Below are 19,644 nucleotides of genomic sequence, written 5' to 3' on the forward strand. Positions count from 1 at the left end.
CATGCTGGGAGGAGAAGGCTGACTGGAGGGGGTCCATACAAGGAGGGAGAGTTGCTCATTGAGACATGTTGGGCAGCTCTTTAAAAGGCCCAAAAGGAAGATGACCCTTTGTGTGCTGGTTTTCAGGCCTGGTTCCTAAACATGAGACAGGACAAGACTGAAAGCAGATCCTTTGTCATCTGTACGGGTCCTTTGGGGACAGTGGCAGATATAGGGCAGGGCAAGCAGGGTGGCCGCCCCGGGCCCCGCGCTTCAAGAAGCCCCACGCATGCGCCGTATCAAAGGGGGAGGCCCCGCGAAATTGTGCTGCCCTGGACCCCGCAAAATCCTCAACTGCCCCTGCTTGGAGACAGTAAACAATTGGGGAAGAGCATCCTGAGTAAAACTTGACAGTGTTTCTGCCTTCAGGGGTCTCTGTTTACTCCTTGCACATTCCCAGGATACATAACGGCCTGCAAAGCAGAGCACAAGCCAGTCCCAGCCCAGATGCCTTTTTGCTTCAGCACCTTGCTGACACTGCCCTGGGGAGCATGTCACAGAGCAGTGGGGCTGAAGCGAAAGAGCCTTTAGGCAATGGTACTATTGCACAGGAAGGTAAGAGTAAAGAACACAGAGAGAAATAAGGAGGGAAATAAAGCCCTCCCCCCCTTTACTAAAGGGTTCTCAAACGGGTGCTCCAAAAAGAGCCCATGTCAGGGCCTGGAGATGTTCCCCAGGAGCCCCATTCCCCCTGGTGTTAGACAAACTCCTGCATATTCACAGCACGGCAGGAGGGGAGCTCTGTTCTGCTACCAAAGGGGCTGCTGCACTCAGCGCCACCCTTAGCAAATCTGCAGGGAAATTCTCACAGGACTTACTGCTGGCTCTTCAAACGATGTTTGCGTGCGATGGTGAGTCGAGTCCAGGCACGTTTGCCACTTGCACAACACTGCAGGCTTTCAGACCTCTGAAAGGGCACAAAGGGCCATGTTCATCTCCCATTCATTCTGCAGTTAATCTCCTTCATTCCTTTGGTTTTACGCCGCTGTAGTGGAGCCTTTTCAGATCAAAGGTTCTAATTCAGCCTAGACCACATCCACCTGCTGGTGAGTCTCAGACTGGTCACTCTGGGGTCTAGCAGTGCTTTTCCGTTGTGCACACACAATGCACAATAGGGCCTGGTAGCTGTCTTTTGGCACTACCGCATAGGTGGAGCTGGTACTGAGGCCTGTGGTGATAATAGATAAAGCTGGCAGCAGTGCCTGCAATGAACATGACCTAGCACTTTCCATTGCAAGACCCTGTTTGCAGTTGCTCATAACCACTGAACTTTGCCCATGCAGGCTGAAAGTTTCCAGGCTGGGTGTCTGCTTCAGGCTACATTGTAAGTTTCAGCAAAACCAGCTCAGACATTTCAGATTTCATATCACATGGTGGGGTGCAATCCAGAGCAGTGGGGGGTTGTGCCACTGCTTGGCCTGCAACTATAGGGGCCTCACAAAGCTTTGTTCTTGTAGCTCCCAACCTGGGCTGCTCACAGTGAGCCTGCCGCCATGCAGGTCCTACCCTGAGGGCAGATCCACACTACGCAGACAGGTCCCGCTGAGCTACACAACCTGAGTTACGTTAGTAGCGTAATTGGCGAAGGGGGCAGGGGGGAATGAATTGCCAGGCACTTGAGCAAGGTGTGGAAGGGTTCACAATCCTGGAAGAGGCAGGACTTTGGGCAGAAGGGGCGGGGCTAAGGTCAGCCAACCCTCAGTGCCGCCCAGACCACGCTGCCTGGTGCTCTGGTGGTGATTTAAAGGACCCAGGTTTCTGGCCACCGCTGCTCCCACAACAGCAGCAGTGGCAGCCAGGAGTCCCAGGCCCTTTTGATCCACTAGGCCCCAGGGCAATTTGCCTCCCCATCAGTGAGCCTGAGCATAACTCGAATCAACATAGCCTACATCTACTTACTGTGGGGTCCACGCTACTCTGGGCTGACAGAAGAAATTCTCCCATTGACGTCCCTTATTCATATTGTTCCAGCAAAGTGATGGACACGTTTTAGGTGCGCATGCATGTGCGTGTGCGCACACAGACAGCTTGCTAAGTTTTGCTTCTCTGATCTTAGTTGCTGCTGAAGAGGAATGCAATAGGCAGAGCACAGGGCTGAGTTGTAGACAGCTGGCTGCAGGACTGGTCCTTCGGTTTGGCTTGGAAGCAGAGCTAACATGATGAAGAGGCTATTGAGAAGTTAACTACATGAGAGCATCATTTGAGTGTTGGAAAGTAAAACATCCCCAGACCCCTGCTTCAAACAAGAGCTATTAATGCCACCCACTGTCCCCTAGGGCATGTTCAGAAAGCACCATCTACATACAGGGGTGGGGAACAGTGCTCCCTCTAAGCCAGTGGTCCCCAACCTTATGGGGTTGTCAGGCACCCGGGGGCAGGGCCACTCACGCACCGGGCACCCATGGGTGGGGTCACTCATGTGCCCAGGGGTGGGGTGGGGCTGCGCACACGCCCGAGGGCGTGGCCACCCATACACCGCATGCCCAGTGCCGGCGCCACCCATGCGCTGCACTCCCAGGGCTGGTGCCATTCTTGAGCTGTGAGCCCAGGAGTGGGGCTGCCCATATGCCGCACGCCCGGGGCTGGAACAGCCCATGCGCTGCATGCCTGGGGCCAGCGCTGCTCCTCTGCCGTGTGCCCAGGGGCGGGGACGCCCATACGCCGCGCTTCCGGGGCCAGCACAGCCCATGCTCCGCATGCCCAGGGACGGGGTTGCCCATGTGCTGCGTGCCCGGGGGTGGGGCCGGCCCTGATCACTTGGCGGGCGCACAGAAATGGCCTGGCGGGCGCCATGGCGCCCACGGGCACCACGTTGGGGACCACTGCTCTAAGCTGTGTGGCAGCAGAGCTTCACAGGTGACTAATCAGCCCCACCCAGTCAGTCAGCTCTAGGAACCCTGAGCCTCTGACTGGGTGGGGCTGATTAATCACCTGTGAAGCTCTGCTGCACCACAACTTAGAGGGAACACTGATGTGGAACCTCAGGCCCAGGGGACGATGCAGCCCGCGGGGTGTCTGAATCTTGCCCCTGAGGCTCAGCCACCCTACTCCCCTCCCCCCCAGCACTGGGAAGCCTGTACTGGTACGCCAGGCCCGCTGCTGCTCCACTGTGGGGCTGGAGCACACAAAATCTACTAAGCTGGGGCCCCCAGGCTCTGGTGTGCAAAGGGAATATGGGGATTGTCTTTATCCTTCCTCCGTCGGGGGGTCATGTGAGGGTTAGTGGGTTTTTTTGCTTCTCACTTGTGTGTGGCCCCCAACTGATTTTTCTGTGGGTCAGAGGCCCCCAGCCCCAAAAAAGGTTCCCCACCCCTGTTCTACAACAAACTAAGCAAACCCCCCTTAACGGCTGCTACGATTCCTAGTGCAGAAGACCAACAAGAGGCCTGTGCACTATTTGAAGTCCCAGTGGGATATAATAGCAGCCTATGCCTAACATTCACCCCTTCACAAAGATGAAATTCACTCTCTGTACAGGAATCAAAAGCATCCGAGCTGTTACCTTCGCCCTACAGACTCTTCCCTTGCTCCAAGACAGCTCCTCTTTCTGCTTGACAGCTACTCTACATAGAGTTTCCTGCCTTTCTTCAGTGGAACCTCACTGGTCTGCAGCCTTCAGCTCCGCCCCATTTACCTCCCGCTAGTAATCGCTGCGCATGCAACACTTGAGATCCTGCCTCCTCCCCCAGTGCAGATAGACACTTTTTAATTGCACCCACCCGCCACAGCTTAAAGGCTGCTGTCAACAGACTAGGCCAGAGCCTCAAGCTGGTATAAATGAAGGTCAACTGACTTAAGTGTCACTTCATCAATTCATACCAACTGAGGAGCTGACCTACTAAACCTTTTATTTCATTAGCTAAAAGGTAAATTCAGTCCCCAGATATTTTACAGGAAGAAAACATTGAGGACTAAAGCAGGAAACACTGTATTAATCTTTTATATATGGAGATATACCTATCTCATAGACCTGGAAGGGACCTTGAGAGGTCATCAAGTCCAGTCCCCTGCCCTCACAGCAGGACCAAGTACCATCCCTGACAGATTTGCCCCAGATTCCTAAATGGCCCCCTCAAAGATATAACTCACAACCGGGGGTTTAGCAGGCCAATGCTCGAACCACTGAGCTGTCCCTCCCCCTAGGGATAGCTTGTTCATATATGTCTGAATATGACCCCCTTTCTCATGTTGCGGAATACCTGGCTCTGCAAGTGATCAGTTCATTCAGTGGGATTACTTGAGGGATTAGGTACCACTCACCATGAGTAAGGATGGCAGAATCAAATCCATGCAGCCAAACTGGAGGCTATTCCAAGCTCTGCTGGTCACTCACTTTTATGACTGTGGGCAGTCTCAGTTTCTCTGTGTGAAAATAGGAACTCAAGAACGTACCTTGTAAAATCCTTTGAGATCTATAACCCCAATCCTGCACACATTTATGCACAGGGTTTCCAGAACCAGGGTATCAATGGATGGAAGTTGTGATACAAGTGCAAACTATGTACTAACTCTTTTGCTCTGTGAAACATTTAGGAAAGACTTACCCAATGTTTCATGTTTAACAATACATTTTCCCCTTAACTTAAAAGGGAATGGAGGAAGAGTCTGTTACAAACATTCAGAATACTTTATGAAGGAATCTTCTATTTGCTATTCAACGTTCATTTTTCTTAGTATGGTTTACTCAGAAAACCTTAAACCATTAGTATAATTGATTTGGGTGTAGTTGAGTTGTATCCATTAGCTAAAACTGGAAAGGAAGGGAGAAAAACACATTTCTTCTCAGAACCTGCCCAGTGTGTTGCAAGTTCTTTTTAGACAAAGGGCTTGTTATGGCTTTACTTGCCCTGGCACATGTCTCATAGTTTTCGGTGGACTTAGCCCACGATTTATAGCAGGATCAGTTCGGAATCAGGTCCAAATAGGTTTATTTTATTCCAGTTCTCATTTTTTTAAATAAAATCTGTTCATAATACTTGTTCCCACAAAACAACAATGTGTAGTATGGGTGATATCACTTGGTTACTACTATTTGAGTTTAGGCATTATTTCCAAAAGCCAGCACAATGGAAGTGGTGTGAGGATGACGGATGTATTTTGCTTTTATGCACTTACTGATAATAACCCTCTTGTACATAAAGCTGTTTGTTTTTTCTCCATAGCGCAATGTTACAAACCTTGTACTGTGTTGGGTCTGTGGGCGGCTGGAACAGAGTGCACCTTTGCAAGCTGTTTGGCAGGGCTATGTCTCCTTCCAAATTCAACACATTCCTTTGGTAAATGCTTACTGGCTTTTTCATGTCCTCACTGGCTTTGTGTCTCCTGCATTTCAAAACTTACTTTAGAATTTTCCATGTGTGCAAATGTAGGGTTTGGCTGCAGCCTGTTGACTGAAGTCCCTTTGCCACAGGACAGGCATGGCATGGGAAATAAACTTACCCTACGCTGCCCCACACATCTCACAGATATATTATTCAAGGAAGAGGAGTTCAGAATGGAAAGGTGGAGAGAAGAACTACAGGAACAATCCAGAGAATGGTGGGCCTATCATACCAGAAGAGCTTGACCTGCTTAGTCAAGCCAAATGAAGGCTGAGAGGACTATGATTGTTCTCTGTAAATACATCAGGGTGGTAAATACCGGAGCAGGTGAACATCAATTTCAGCTAAAGGACAATGTCGGCACAAGAAGAAATGGATATCAACCGGCCATGAACAAGTCCAGGCTGGAAAATAGAACAAAATTTCTAACCATCAGAGAGGAGAAGCTCTGGAACAACCTCTCAATAGGAGTTGTGGGGGAAAACATCATAACTCAATTTGAGGAAGCTGGTCAAATTTATGAGTGTGACTGTATGATGGGGTTGCTTGTGATGGACAGCAGGTCAGGAACTCATTTCTGGTTTCTTTCTTATGCTCTTCAAGGCTTATGCTTCATGGTTGCAGCCAGCATCTACAGACATCAGAATTCACCCAACTTCCCGATGTATTCCAGTTTTGTTGTTGTCCTTCCTCTGAAGCCATGGCTGGAGGTTGGACAATAGGTGGGTGAGCCCAGAGCTCTGAGATGGCTCTGAACATTCTGTCTCTTAGGTGTTTGGCTGGTATATTCTTGCTCACAGGCTCAGGTAATTGTTGTATGTGGGGGTCACAAAGGAATTTTTCCCCAAGTCAAGACTGGCAGTGACTCTGGGTTTCTGCTTTCCTCTGCAGTGGGTGGGTGAAAATTGCATGACAGGATGATCCGAGTATACTTCATTTAATCATTTCCCTGCCACAGTGTTGGCCTTGTATACTAGTGCATCTCAGTCCCTCGTATTCTCTGCCTGTGGCTCATAACAGTCCAGTCTAAAGTGGACTGTGATACTTAGGTCTAATTTCAGTTGTTGGGTTTAGCGTGTGGGTGCTGGTGGCATGTTATATACAGGGGGTCAGACTAAAGGAGTTTATTTCTTTTGGCCTTAAACTATATGACTCTAGGAGTGTAGTCCCTCTCAGGAACGTGTAAGGGAGGACTTGCCTATCTAGTGCAGTAAAGCATATCAGTGGGCTGTGAATTCTATGTGCACTAAAGTGTCATATTCCATTAATCCCTGCTGGTGCACACTAAAAGTTCACTCATGCACATGAACTTAGTCTTGGTTGGTGATGTTGGTTAGCATTAGACTTCACACCCAGTGATGTGCACTACCGCACTGTACAGACAGCCCTTTGTTAAAAATGCTAACTCATGGGTACTAGATTGTCACTGCCAGGATAAGTAGCTGGCTGGGTGCACACTGGGGGAGTAAATGACTTTCCACCCTCAAGAGCAAAGGGAGAACTGGGGGATACATTTGTCTCTCTGAGCTCAAAGGAATAAAACTAGCTCTATGTAATCCTCAGCTCAGATCATGTATTGGTCAGAAAGAAGTGTCATGGCAGTTCTTGCAAGTGTTAAAACTATACTTGACAAATCACTGACAGTTCCCAAGGCATGTCTCTTTTCTCTCTTTATGGTCTCTGTTATTGCTTCACTTTACAAGGAATCAATTAAAAACATTAACTGAAAAAAAAAACAAGAAAACAAAACAAAACAAAAAACAAACAAACCAACAACCCTGTTCTGTTGGGTTTTAACAGAGATAATGTGCAGTAGTAAAAGTGCATTTCATTTTCTGTATGATTCTCATCCAACTCTCCAGGCATGGATGCATCCATTGTGTCGGTAACGAGTTACAAATTGCTCAGCTGCAATGAGATACTCTAAAACATCCATGAAGAGCATCAGGGGTAGGAGAGAGACATCATCAAAAGCAGAGGCTAATGCTTTCTAAATGAGGGGGGGAAAGGCAGTTCTGATTCATAGTTAAGCCTCAAGCAATGGGATCTTCTGACTGCCCCATGCCACGCCCTAGTTCATCATCGTTCATGTTTAATGTTTGAATCTCTGCATTCTACAGTCACTCCATTTCCATTTCGGGTCACCTCTTTTCTGTTCCAGTCCTTTTCCATGTAAAATTCAGCTAATACAGGGCAATGGTCTGAAGCCACACCTCCCCAGGACCAGTTATCCGGGATCCATGGATTTGTAAGGCCTTCTCTCACAACGGCCCAGTGACCTGCAGGAAGAAGAATTGCAAAGAAAAAGCTTAATATGGAAAAAGAGCAAGACAGAGGCTTAATCTATATGACCAAGGACCCTGTTCTGCAAACACTTATGTACATGAGGATTCTCAGCCAACTGACATCAATGGGACTGCTCAAGGAGTAAATCAAGATGCCAGCCTAGAAGGGATTTTATAAAGACTCTGTTTTCTTTGTTTCTTGTGGTAGAGATGTTTTACCTGTGAAAACCTTTTTCAAGGTTCGACTGATCCAGATGTTATCCAGCGACTTAGATCCCTGTGGATTCTTTGTGCTGATGTTTGTAAATGTATTTGCAGGGACTAGGTGATGGAATTTTTCCTTTCTCAAAAGATCGTGGTCACTGCTGTCTGGGGCTTGGTTAAAATCACCTAAGATGATCACATCTTTTTCTCCTAGAAAAATGTTAAAAAGACAAGAAAAGAAAGGAGGGAGAAAAATCCATGATTAAATCTGGGATGAAAAGAAATACAACCATTGAGTAGTGATGCTGAATTTACTTTGTATTGAGCCATTTGTTTCTTTAATGTGTCATGATATGATTAAAAATCTTCTCTTGTGAACAAACATATTAGCTTATCTATCTTATTAAAAGCCACTTGTGTTGTTATAATCCATAAAAAGCATCTGGAAATCCAATGTACACTGCACAATTTATGCTGCTTGTTTCCTTTTTGAATTTCCCTCATCACAAATGTCTGGGGAATGATCCCTTCCCTCCACCCCCAACTGTGTCTATTTGTATACAATGGCAGACTGACCCTACCACCAAGTGTTGGCAAGTCTGATCTTGTAGGTTTTAGGAATCTTAGGTGTTGTAAAAAGTGTGAAGATTTTGTTTGCTTTTATTTTAAATAAGACCTACATTTTGGGCCAAATAAGCCCTGATGCTGTCTTTTTACAGTTTTGCAGCTGAGATATTTTTTGCGAAAATATTAAGAAGGAGGTGTGTCTTCTTCGAGAATGGATCAGAGCCAGGAAAAAAAAAAGAGAGAGAGAGAGAGAGAGAGACTGAGACTGAGACTGCAGGACACTGATTCTAAAATTGTAGATTTAAGAAATTTCAAAAAACAACCAGTACTGGTAGCAGAAGCAGCAGTCATACCCCCTTGTAATTAACAAATTGAGGACTCTGTAAATCTATTGAAGAGATGAAACTTGTATTTATTTGTTTAAGTAACTAAACGGATTTTATGGAACTTTGAGATGCCTCAGAGTTTGTCTATGGTTGAGATTTTGAAAGGAACTAAGGATGTTATGCGTGCAACTTCTTTAGGTTCCTTATACTTAAGGTGAGATTTATGTGGAAAATTGTCTAGATTTAAAAATATAATAAAATAAATTTAAACCTCATCCCCATTGCTGAAATATCCTGCTGCTTTGACACCAGTGTAGCTCTAAGACTCTCAATGAAAATATCCTTGATGTATGCTAATGTGAGAGAAGAATGAGACTCTAGGTATTTGTGTCTCTTTTGTCCCATGTTAGGTTGCTGGTGCCTGACACAAACCACTTCATGGGTTGTGGTGATGCTGGTACCCATCCAAAGAAGTCACTGCATTATGACTTGATAAATGACTATGAGGAAACTGCTAAAAAAGGATGCTAGTATGCTAAAATAGCCTAAAGTTTAACCTCAGAAAGTCTACTAGAGAATATCATATGGATTATAAATACCTCAGTATTTTTTTCAAATTTTCCCCTCTGAAGAACATTTATTTCAAATATCTGCTTTTGATGCATCATCCTACATTTATTGTCATCAACCAGACCATCTAGGACCAGCAGTTGGCCAATGTTCCCTCTAATTATCCATGCATTTGTGGAATAAATTTTGTTATGTGCACCGGGGCATTTGCAGATTTGCACTACCAGTAGAAACAAATGCTGCTGGATCTGGACACTCTGCCAATTAGCTGGGCAATATTTGAATCTCTCCTGGTGCACAGCATTGAGGGAACACTGCTGTTGGCTTGTTCCCTGACTAACTTTACTGCTAGACAACTGGTGAGTCCACTGGACTGCCTTGAAACTGAGAGTGGCTCGACTGGCTGCTGGTTAAGCAACCATGCTTATAAGCCTGTCTCCCCAAACAGATCAACAGCTGATCAACGTCCACCATGTATGCAGCTGTGCTTGTCCTTCTTCCAGCCCCACCTCTTCCTCTGGCTTCAAACTCATGCTCTGTCTCTGACTTATTGAGCTGATTGACCCTCTGCTTCTGGATTTGGCTTCAGTCCCTCCAGTATCGACTTTAGCTTGTTTCCTGAACTCTGCCCACTCTAGATCCAGCTCTAACCAGTATGCCGAACTCTCCACTAGCTGTAATTCCACTCTGCTGCTGTAGAGGCAGTCAGCCAGCAGGGGGAGCTTAAGTTAAACAACAAACCCTGTTCATCTCTTCCCTCCTATCATTTTGCTTATTGGACCCTTTTTCTGTTGGAGAGAGAGAGAGAAGCATTTGACAAGCTCTGTCACCAACAGAAACTGGTCCAATAAAAGGTATTACCTCACTCACCTTGTCTCTCTAATACCCTGGGACTGCCCATGGCTACAACTACCCTGCAGTCATCTTTTTGCTTATCATTTAGAAAGGAAAAACCAAGCTCCTATGCAAGAAATAGTGGGTAGTAGGATCAACTATTACCTGATTAAAAATAATGAAACAGAGAAACCACTATTATTTTCTATCTAAGATGATGACAAACAACACAAATATTTAGTAGCTCCTCTGCTATTTTCAGCTCCATTAGAATTATGAAGAAAATCAATGCTTGCCTGACGAATAAGGTCAGAATTACTCTAGAAGTAATCCATTTACTTTCATGCTTCTAACTCAGTACTACAAATAGAAAACACCATTTTAATTGCTTATAAACAAATGCTTGAAGGTACCATCTTCTATAAACTAAGACGCACACGATGTCATGAATCAGTACTGCAAGTTCGTCCCGTAACCAATAAAGATCCCAGTCTTGGTAAGAGCAATGAAATGAATCAGATCACTCTGGGTCATGGTCTTACAATGTTGTAGTGAAACAGGTGGGAAAATATGCGAATTACCTCTAGTTACTAGCTCATCCTTCCTCTTTTAGGGTATGTCTACACTACCACCCTAGTTCGCACTAGGGTGGTAATGTAGTCAACCAGAGTTGCAAATGAAGCCCGGGATTTGAATTTTCCGGGCTTCATTTGCATGTTGCCGGGCGCCGCCATTTTTAAATGTCCACTAGTTCGGACTCCGTGCCCGCGGCTACACGCGGCACGGACTAGGTAGTTCATACTAGGCTTCCTATTCCGAACTACCGTTACTCCTCATTCCACCGTGAAATAGAATCTCCACCGTGTGCAAGGGTAAGACCTGACCTCCTCTCAAAGGAAATAATGGCCTGATCCTGAGTATGGCATGACACTGAGCAGGGTATTTATGAGGAGGCTCCAGAAAGGAAGACCTTCCCAGAACCTCAAAGACCTGTCTACAGTGGGCTGATACATGGACAGCCTGTGGGGAGTTGGCCCACAAGTGGGAAGAGCAGTTATTGGGTCAAGAGCCTGACCGACATACTAGGACAACCAACTGCTTGTATATGGCTGGGACCATCCAGCCTTGTGCTTTGAACCCAGATATGCACAGTGTTTAAGAGTAGAAAAGGAGTTGGCTGCACAGCATCATCTCCCACAAGCTGAGGGAAACACACCCTCTCAATTGCTCCTGGAGGGAAGAGCACAAAGAACCCACGGCTCACTGGCCTAACACCACTGGGCCATTGACCAGGGAGGAAAAGCAGACACTATTGCTCCTGGGGACCAACGGTGCTCCAGGAGGAAACAATGCTTAATAACTAGTTTCCTCCAATGTACAGGTACCACTTCACACATATGCAAGATAACAGACCTATTGTTTGTTCACAAAAGTAGTCTGAAAGCAGAGTTTTCCTGAAAGTCACACCTGAATTCATTTTAACTCAAACTAAATGATAGACTTAAGTATCCCTGAGAAATTAAGTCTTTGCTATCCACATGCATCCTGATTAAGGAAGGAAACGGAGCACATGCATAACTTTAAGTACATGATTCATCTCATTGACTTCAGTGGCACTGAATTCAGCCCAGTTTAAGCTCAAAGTTGTGCATGTACTTAAATTCCATCTTGAATGAGGACCTGTGTGTTATATGTTTTGAGAAGGTACATGTGTCAACTCACAAGGCCAGGGCCCAACAAGATTATGGATTCCTTTCAAGACAGAGTTGTTTAGGGATAGTTGCTTTTATTAATCTCACTACATTACTACTATTACCGGCTTAATACTGCCACATGGTTACATAGCTACTGCAAAGTAATACGCCAATAAGCATAGCATAAAAGTGAGCAACAGGCACATGGAAATGCTTATGCCCCTTCAGTCTGCAGGGAGTCCCGTTCCTGTCACCTCGCACGAGGCCGCAGTGGAGGTAGCTCCAGCTGGGGAGATCCAGGGCACCCTCTGAGGTCTAGGTCCCTGGTGAGACTCACTGGACACGGGACTCCCAATGATCTTATACTTTAGGGCTATGTCTAGACTGGCATGATTTTCCGGAAATGCTTTTCCGGAAAAGCACTTTTTACGGAAAAGCGTCCGTGGCCAATCTAGACGCACTTTTCCACAAAACAGCCCCGATCGCCATTTTTGCGATCACGGCTTTTTTTTGCGGAAAACAGTACTGTGCTGTCTACACTGGCCCTTTTGCGCAAAAGTATTTTGGAAAAAGACTTTTGCCCGAATGGGAGCAGCATAGTATTTCCGGAAAATCACTGACGATCTTAAATGAGATCGTCAGTGCTTTTCCGGAAATTCAAGCGGCCAGTGTAGACAGCTGGCAAGTTTTTCCGGAAAAGCGGCTGATTTTCCGGAAAAACTTGCCAGTCTAGACACAGCCTAGCTGTTTACTGAGTGTCCACGAGCTGGCCCAATGCCACTCTCAATGTTCCCACGGGGCTGAGAACCGAGGTCATGTTATTTATCCCATACTCAGCTCTTAGCTAGCAAGCATAGGCAGTTGCAGCTGATGAAGGCTGTCTGATAAAGAACAGGTCTTTTCATCAGCAGGGCTCATGGCTGGCCTAGAGGAATATAAATGTAACCTCTGCAAGCCCACATATGGCTTTTTATGTGACAACATGGTAATCCTTCATTCAAGACAGGGTGTAAATTCCTATTTTTGGTGAAAAACTTAACATAACACAACCATACCATGCCTCTGTAATGCTCCAAACCAGAAGGACTACTGGTCTGACACAGGGATGTAAAATCCCATTGAATCAGTTAACTGGCTAAACGTTACACTATGCTACGTTTATCTGGTTAATTGCTTAACTGAGATCCATGGTGCAATGAGCCTGGACAGGCTGGAACGGCCCCATAACAGCAGCAGGCCCAGCTGGGCTGCCAGTTAACCATTTACATCCCTAATCTGACAAAGCATGACCATTCTTATATTAAGTCATGGTAAAAATAAGTGAAAACAGAACTAAAATGAAACTAAAGAAGCAGAACTAAATTCAGACCCAAAGAAAGTGGGTGCAAATCCACTTGCTTTAATAAAGCTGCATCTCATTATGCCAGGTCTGAATTTGGCCCATATGGGTTACATAAACAATCCATTTCTTTTTAAGAATCCTTTCAAATTGCAAGACATGTGAAAAAATACTTAACACAGTATGACTTAAAAACAGCCTTGACTGACCTTTTGCAGCTCAAAGGAAAACAAGAGTGTCTAAGCCTCTCCTGAAAGAGGAGATTGGTATTGATTCTTAACTTTTCAAGTGACTGACCTGGTAAAACTGGGTCAAGTTGAAAATCATCACACACATAACCTTATAACTGCTTGGCCTTTGTTAAATAGCAAACAACATGTTCACTTTTCCTATCCCTATAAAGAGACCTAACAATAAGAACTGGAAAATCACTGCTTAGCCCCGCAAGAAATTGTTTACGAGTACCCAAGCAGGAAGTAGGTTTCAGAAGTGGGACAGAGTCAAATGTCTCTCTAATAAATTACACTTTCAGTGCCAAAATCTACTCTGATTTACATGGTGTAAATCCAGAATAAGTCCTGTGAAGTCAGTGGAATTACTCTGAATTTACAAAAATGTATAACAAAGTAGAATTGGGCTTATTTTTTAAAATAGGCATCAAAAGGTTTGGGATGAACTGTTTTTTCTCAGAGTAGTTACAAAAATACTATGAAGTAAAGGTATAAAATCAATTTCTGTCTAAAAATTCACTAGTCCTGATTCTGATCTCATATAAGTCCCATTTTAATAAAGCATTTTAGCATGTGTTTAGCTTTAAGCCTGTGAGTATCCCATTAATTACACTGGTTTATGACTGGGAATAATTCAATATAAAGCAATGGCAAGCCAGCACAAAGTCAATCTGGACTCATGTTATGCCCTAAAAATCGGGGTAGAGGGGAAACAGAAAAAGAAATGCTGAGAAACAAAATGGGCTGGACATAACTTCAAACTTTTAAATGGAAAGGGACTGGTGAGAATATAAAATCAATGTGGGGCCATGTAGATTTTAGTTTGAGATTAACTGTAGTTCATTCTAATTACATGAGCTGAGTGTGTGCATGTCCTTGGATAAAAATAACATCATACCTTTCAGGGTTTCCTGCAGAGTTTGTGCAAAGGTTGCTAATTTGTGGCTATCGTGATTCTTCCCTGGATTCTCTCCTGCTGAGGGTAACAGGGCCAGATGAAGGTTAACCAGTGTTAGATCATTCATTCCAACCTAAACAGGAGCAAACAATGTAACAAAGAAAGGATCAGGATGGTCACAGAAGCGTAAGCTTTTAATTCTGTCATTTACTCCAAGCACACTTTTTTTTTTTTTAGCATTTGGGACTGGTCCTATAGATGAGGGTATTTTTATTTCTTTTAAAAACACTGGGCAGACATTCTGCAGTTCTAGCTGCAATACAGTTGTATCATTTCAGGTCTGGAGAAACAGTTTTTCATAATCAATAAGCTTCTGTACCAATAAAAATCATGTTACAACTGAAAATATAAATAATGCTAACTTTGTTCACAGTTATTACACAGATTAATTATTCCATAGTGTGACCAGAGACTAAACATGGAACACAACTCCTTGATGAAAACTGTTCATTGGGGTCTCTGTCCAGTGTACGCATACTTAGATCCTCATCTGATGTGTGTAAAAAAAGCAAGCAGGAGTATCCCCAATTTTTCCAGGTAGATTTTTGACCTTTTCTGTACACACTAGAAATCATTTCAGAATGCTATCAAAGTCATCACAGTCACAAACCATGATCCCTCTGTTCGCCAACTTATTTTATGTGAAGGCTGGTGCCTCAAGCTGCCACTTGGTCTCAGACTTTCACAGACATCCAAGCACACAGGCACGAGCCCCACCGGACAGACCACCCTTCTAGAATGAGTGGATACTCCTGAATGGGCTGTCCCAGTGAAAGAACTTGGAAACATTGTGAGGTCTCCCACTGGTGGGATTGACTTTACATTTCTCTTTACATTTCTCCATCAAGGGAAGATTCGAAAGCCTGACTCCCCTCTTCTCAGTCTGCAGGCATCAGGGAGATCTGCCTACAGATCTCACTACAACTGGAGCCTCTGTGCTTCTGCACTGCTTCCCATCCTCCTGCCGGAGTTTACGACATACTGACATGCTCCAGTGGTTGTTTCTATTGGACACCTGCCCCCCCCTCAAGGGGGTTCATTTGGTGGGGTGGAACAAAATTAGCATTGACTTAGATTAACATTTCCCATGGAGTTTAAAAGGGGGAAACTCCACAGACAGAATGCCACCCCCCTCCATACGCACCCCTCCTACCATGCATAGCCAGTGAAGTGGGGGGGTGGAGGTACTTCCCCTGGGGTTGATAAAAAGATGGCGCATAGCAGAGAGTCAGCATGCCCTATTAAACACCACCATCCATACAGCTTAGTTCCTGCTGGTTATTGCTAACCCCCATCCATGAGAATCAGGCTGATGGGCCTTCACTCTCACCTCTTCAATAGAGGGGGATACGGTCTGCTAATGCTTATAGAGAGATAGGATAGCCAAAAGGCTTTGCTTATGATGCAACAGGCCAAAGTAGTGGCCTCCATCAAAGGGCAGGCAACTGTTAGTCACTAGAAATGACGTGTTGCTTCTTTGGATTTTCTACCTAAAAGGTTTTTACAGAAGCATAATTGAAAAGGCAACCACAACATGATGCCGCTACCTTGAAACGTGCAAGGTGAGGGTGAGGATAGGCGTGCTTCCCATTGCCGTTAGTGTGCGTGTTCTCCTGTAAGGAGGCATCCCTCAGCTCGATGCCAGCTGTCGTGTCCCAGAGGAAGCCAGAATATTCAACCCCCTACAATTAAAAAGGAAAAAAGCTGTTAACAAAAGCATGAAATATGATGACACCATTGTTGTGACCATTCCATGACACGTACCCAGGGCTGCATTCAGCCCAACCGAGCCCAGAGCCCATCAATTCCACCAGTCTCTATGGTCCAAATTTAGTAGTATCAACAATGGCTATGTGAGCTGGTCAGAAAACATGCGACACGCAGCAGTGCAGGGCAACGTGTGCTGATTTAGCATCAAGTGAAGGTGCAGAATAAGTTTACCTGACCACATGCGCTGGGGAGAAGGGAGAAGAGCAAAGCTACACATAGCAGAATGTGAGAGAATTTACTCCCATAACCCCCTAGAAAGAATACTCCATGGCCAAATTCAGCCCAAATGCGGCAAAGCACTTTAGCCACAACTTCCACTGACCTTAACAAAATTTATTTACATCAAGGACTGAATTTGCACCGCTTTGCACTACTTACAGATACTTATACCTGTCTTCTGGCTAACTGAAGCTCATGTAACTTACAGCACGATTAAAATGAGTCAGTCTCTGGATCTAATAAGCCACCTCAACTATTCCACTGGTAATATTGCTGCATGTGGCATGAGCTGGTGCAGTGTAAGATGCATCCTTTCAAAGACTGTAGTACAGGTTCCTTTGGTATTCTTGGAGATATCTCTGATTTAGACATAGTGCCTCCAGGAGCTCTTGCTGGGATCACCCATGTCTCTGAATGTGTGCGTGTCTCTCTCTCTCTCTCTCACACACACACACACAGCCCTCTCTCTTCCTGACCTTTTTTGAACACCTCCCTCCAAATAAAGCATAGCTAAAGCCAGCCCCAGAAATGGCTTTCCATTCCCTACTGCAGTAAAAAAGCAGCATCCACTGTGCAGTATTTTCTCAGGGTTTGTACAAAGACATTAAGGTCAGTTAATTTTTTTTTTGCTTGCTCAAAGACTTCTTAAAGCTTTAAAATAGTACCATAATTATTTCATCTGACTATTGTTCCATAGCTATAAGTAAGCGGAGGGAGAAAAAACAGCTCTCCTCTTTTCTCTCCATTCTCTGGCTTCAGACTGCCTCATTACACTGACAGCCAGAAATCAATTTTTGGAGGGGCTGAGAAACCACACACAATGGAAGACAGCTCAGTCAACGAAAGGGCTGCTCTTTGTTACTGTACTATGTATACAGAATCTTCAAATAGAACTGTGCTCCTGAGCCACTTACAAGCTAAAAAGTGGCATAGTTAGTGGTTCAATAGCAGAGTCAGTTTTTCTTCTTGATAAAGCTCATCAGTTGAAATCAGAGGACCCAATTTCTATTCCTTGTTTGGCCACAGACTCCCTCTGTGATTTGCATAGGTCATTTAACTTCTCTGCACCTGTGAAACAGGCTTCTTAATAGTTATTAATCAAGCAGTCCTCACTCAGCTAAAACTCCCATTGACTTCAGAGAGAGTTGACACAAGTAAAAACAGAGAAAAGGACTTTTGGATTTGGCCAAGGAATACCAAAAGACGGTATCATTTTTTGGAAGAGGAACAGGGAACTTTGTACCACTTTTATATTGTGTATTCAATTGGTCTCATACAGGAATGGGGAACATTTTTGGAGTCAGGGGCCACTGACCCACAGAAAACTCAGTCAGGAGCTGCATACAAGTGAGAAGGGAAAAAAAAACCTAACCCTCACTGATGTGGCCCTTGACTGAAAAGCAGAAAGACACTGCCCACATTTTCCTCGCACACCAGAGCGTAGGGGGACCCAGACTAATAAATTTTGTGTGCTCCAGCCCCATGGTGGGGAAACGGGGGCTGGAATGCCAGCACTTCCCAATTTGGGGGCGGAAGCCCTGAGCCTCGAGGGTTAGATCCAGGCAAGCCAGAGGCTGCATCTAGCCTTGGGCCCTGGTCTATGTTTAAGATGTTACAACAGATCATAATGCTGCAAAGGGATTGGTGTCCCACCATGGGGATGGGAGTCTCATCGAAGCCAATGGGACTTTGGGGACGAGCAAAGAGTCTTCTTGTAGGTCCCTTGGCAGGGTGGAAGCTCTAGAACGTAATTCTCAGAAATTTCAAGATGAGCCAACTAATCCACTCTGAGCTAGATTTTAATGGTTGACAACAGCAGTAAAATCCAGAGACTTCTTTGGCTCAGCCAAAGAAGTCACCAATTTCATTTTACCCTACATATGATTAATTATTATTATTATAATTATTATAGCAGTGTCTGGAAGTCATCTGAGTTCAGAGTTCTGTTGCGGTAGGTGCACAAGCACATAGTCAGAGGCAACAGAGGAAGAGTAGTTATTCCTTTCTCCTCCTTTCCCCCATTTTACAGAGAGGGAGCTGATGAATAGAGAGTAAATCAACTTCACCTGGCCAAGGTCACAAAGGAAGTCTCACAGAGCTGGGAAATGAACCCAGATGTCCTGAGTCCCAGCACAGTGTACTAACAAAACCACGCTCTCCCTCAGGTGCAGCGACATCTTGGAGTTAAAATCAGCAAATGAAAATTCACATAACTCTTTGGTTTCTTGTACCCCATTCATCTTCTAACCAAGGAATAAAAATGCCTTGAAATGGATTACTTCATTGTGCATACAATGAGGCTCTGTCACATATTCAAATTAAAAGTAGGGGTGTCAATTAATCGCAGATAACTAAAAAAATTGTGATAATCACAGTTTTAATTGCACTATAAAACAATAGAATAACAATTTAAATCTATTAAACATTGTTGAATGTTTTTCTATATTTGATTTCATATGCAACACAAAATATAAAGCGTACAGTGCTTACTTTATATTATCTTGATCACAAAGATTACCCTGTAAAAATGATAAAAAATAGTATTTGTCTGTTCACCACATACAACTATTGTGCAATCTGTTTATCATGAAAGTGCAACTTACAATGTAGATTTTGTTACATAACTGCTCTCAAAAACAAAACAATGTAAAACTTTAGAGCCTACACGTCCATTCAGTCTTACTTTTTCAGCCAATCGCTAAGACAAACAAGTTTGATTACATTAAAGGGAGACAATGCTGCCCACTTCTTATTTACATCAACTGAAAGTGAGAACAAGTGTTCATATAGCACTTTTGGAACTGGCATTACAAGGTATTTACGTGCCAGATATATTAAACATTTGTATGCCTGTTCGTGCTTCGGCCACCATTCCAGAGGAAATGCTTCTGTGCTGATTGATTATACTTGCTAAAAAATAATGCATTAATTACAGTTGTGACTAAGCTCCTTGGGGAAGAATTGTATGTCTCCTGCTCTGTGTTTTACGCACATTCTGCCACATATATCATCTTGGATGTTGACTCAACACATGTTGTTCATTTTAAAAACGAACACTTTCGTACTAGATTTGACACAACACAAAGAAGGCACCAATGTGAGATTTCCAAAGATAACTACAGCACTCAACCTAAAGTTAAAGAATATGAAGTACCCCAAAAAATCTGAAAGGGATGAGGTGTGAAATAGGCTTTCAGAAGTCTTAAAAAAGCAACACACCAATGCGGAAACTACAGAACCCAAAGCGCCAAAAAAAGAAAATCAACCTTCTTCTGCAGGTGGAATCTG

General features: G+C 44.5%; 1 protein-coding gene across 1 annotated transcript in view; it reads right to left on the reverse strand.

Annotated features, from left to right (window-relative positions):
• Window positions 1–7,017: 7,017 nt before the first annotated feature.
• EEPD1 (endonuclease/exonuclease/phosphatase family domain containing 1) overlaps window positions 7,018–19,644 on the reverse strand; it is an 83,392-nt gene continuing 70,765 nt past the window's right edge. Inside the window, exons 4-7 of the mRNA XM_006124057.4 lie at window positions 15,915–16,049; window positions 14,308–14,440; window positions 7,865–8,059; window positions 7,018–7,639 (exon numbers count right to left, since the gene is read on the reverse strand). Of these exons, the coding sequence (XP_006124119.2) occupies window positions 7,440–7,639; window positions 7,865–8,059; window positions 14,308–14,440; window positions 15,915–16,049 (663 nt within the window). The 3' untranslated portion in view covers window positions 7,018–7,439. The remainder of the gene's footprint in view (window positions 7,640–7,864; window positions 8,060–14,307; window positions 14,441–15,914; window positions 16,050–19,644) is intronic.

Source organism: Pelodiscus sinensis, chromosome 2 (genome assembly GCF_049634645.1).
Source record: "Pelodiscus sinensis isolate JC-2024 chromosome 2, ASM4963464v1, whole genome shotgun sequence".
NCBI classification, from domain to species: domain Eukaryota; kingdom Metazoa; phylum Chordata; order Testudines; family Trionychidae; genus Pelodiscus; species Pelodiscus sinensis.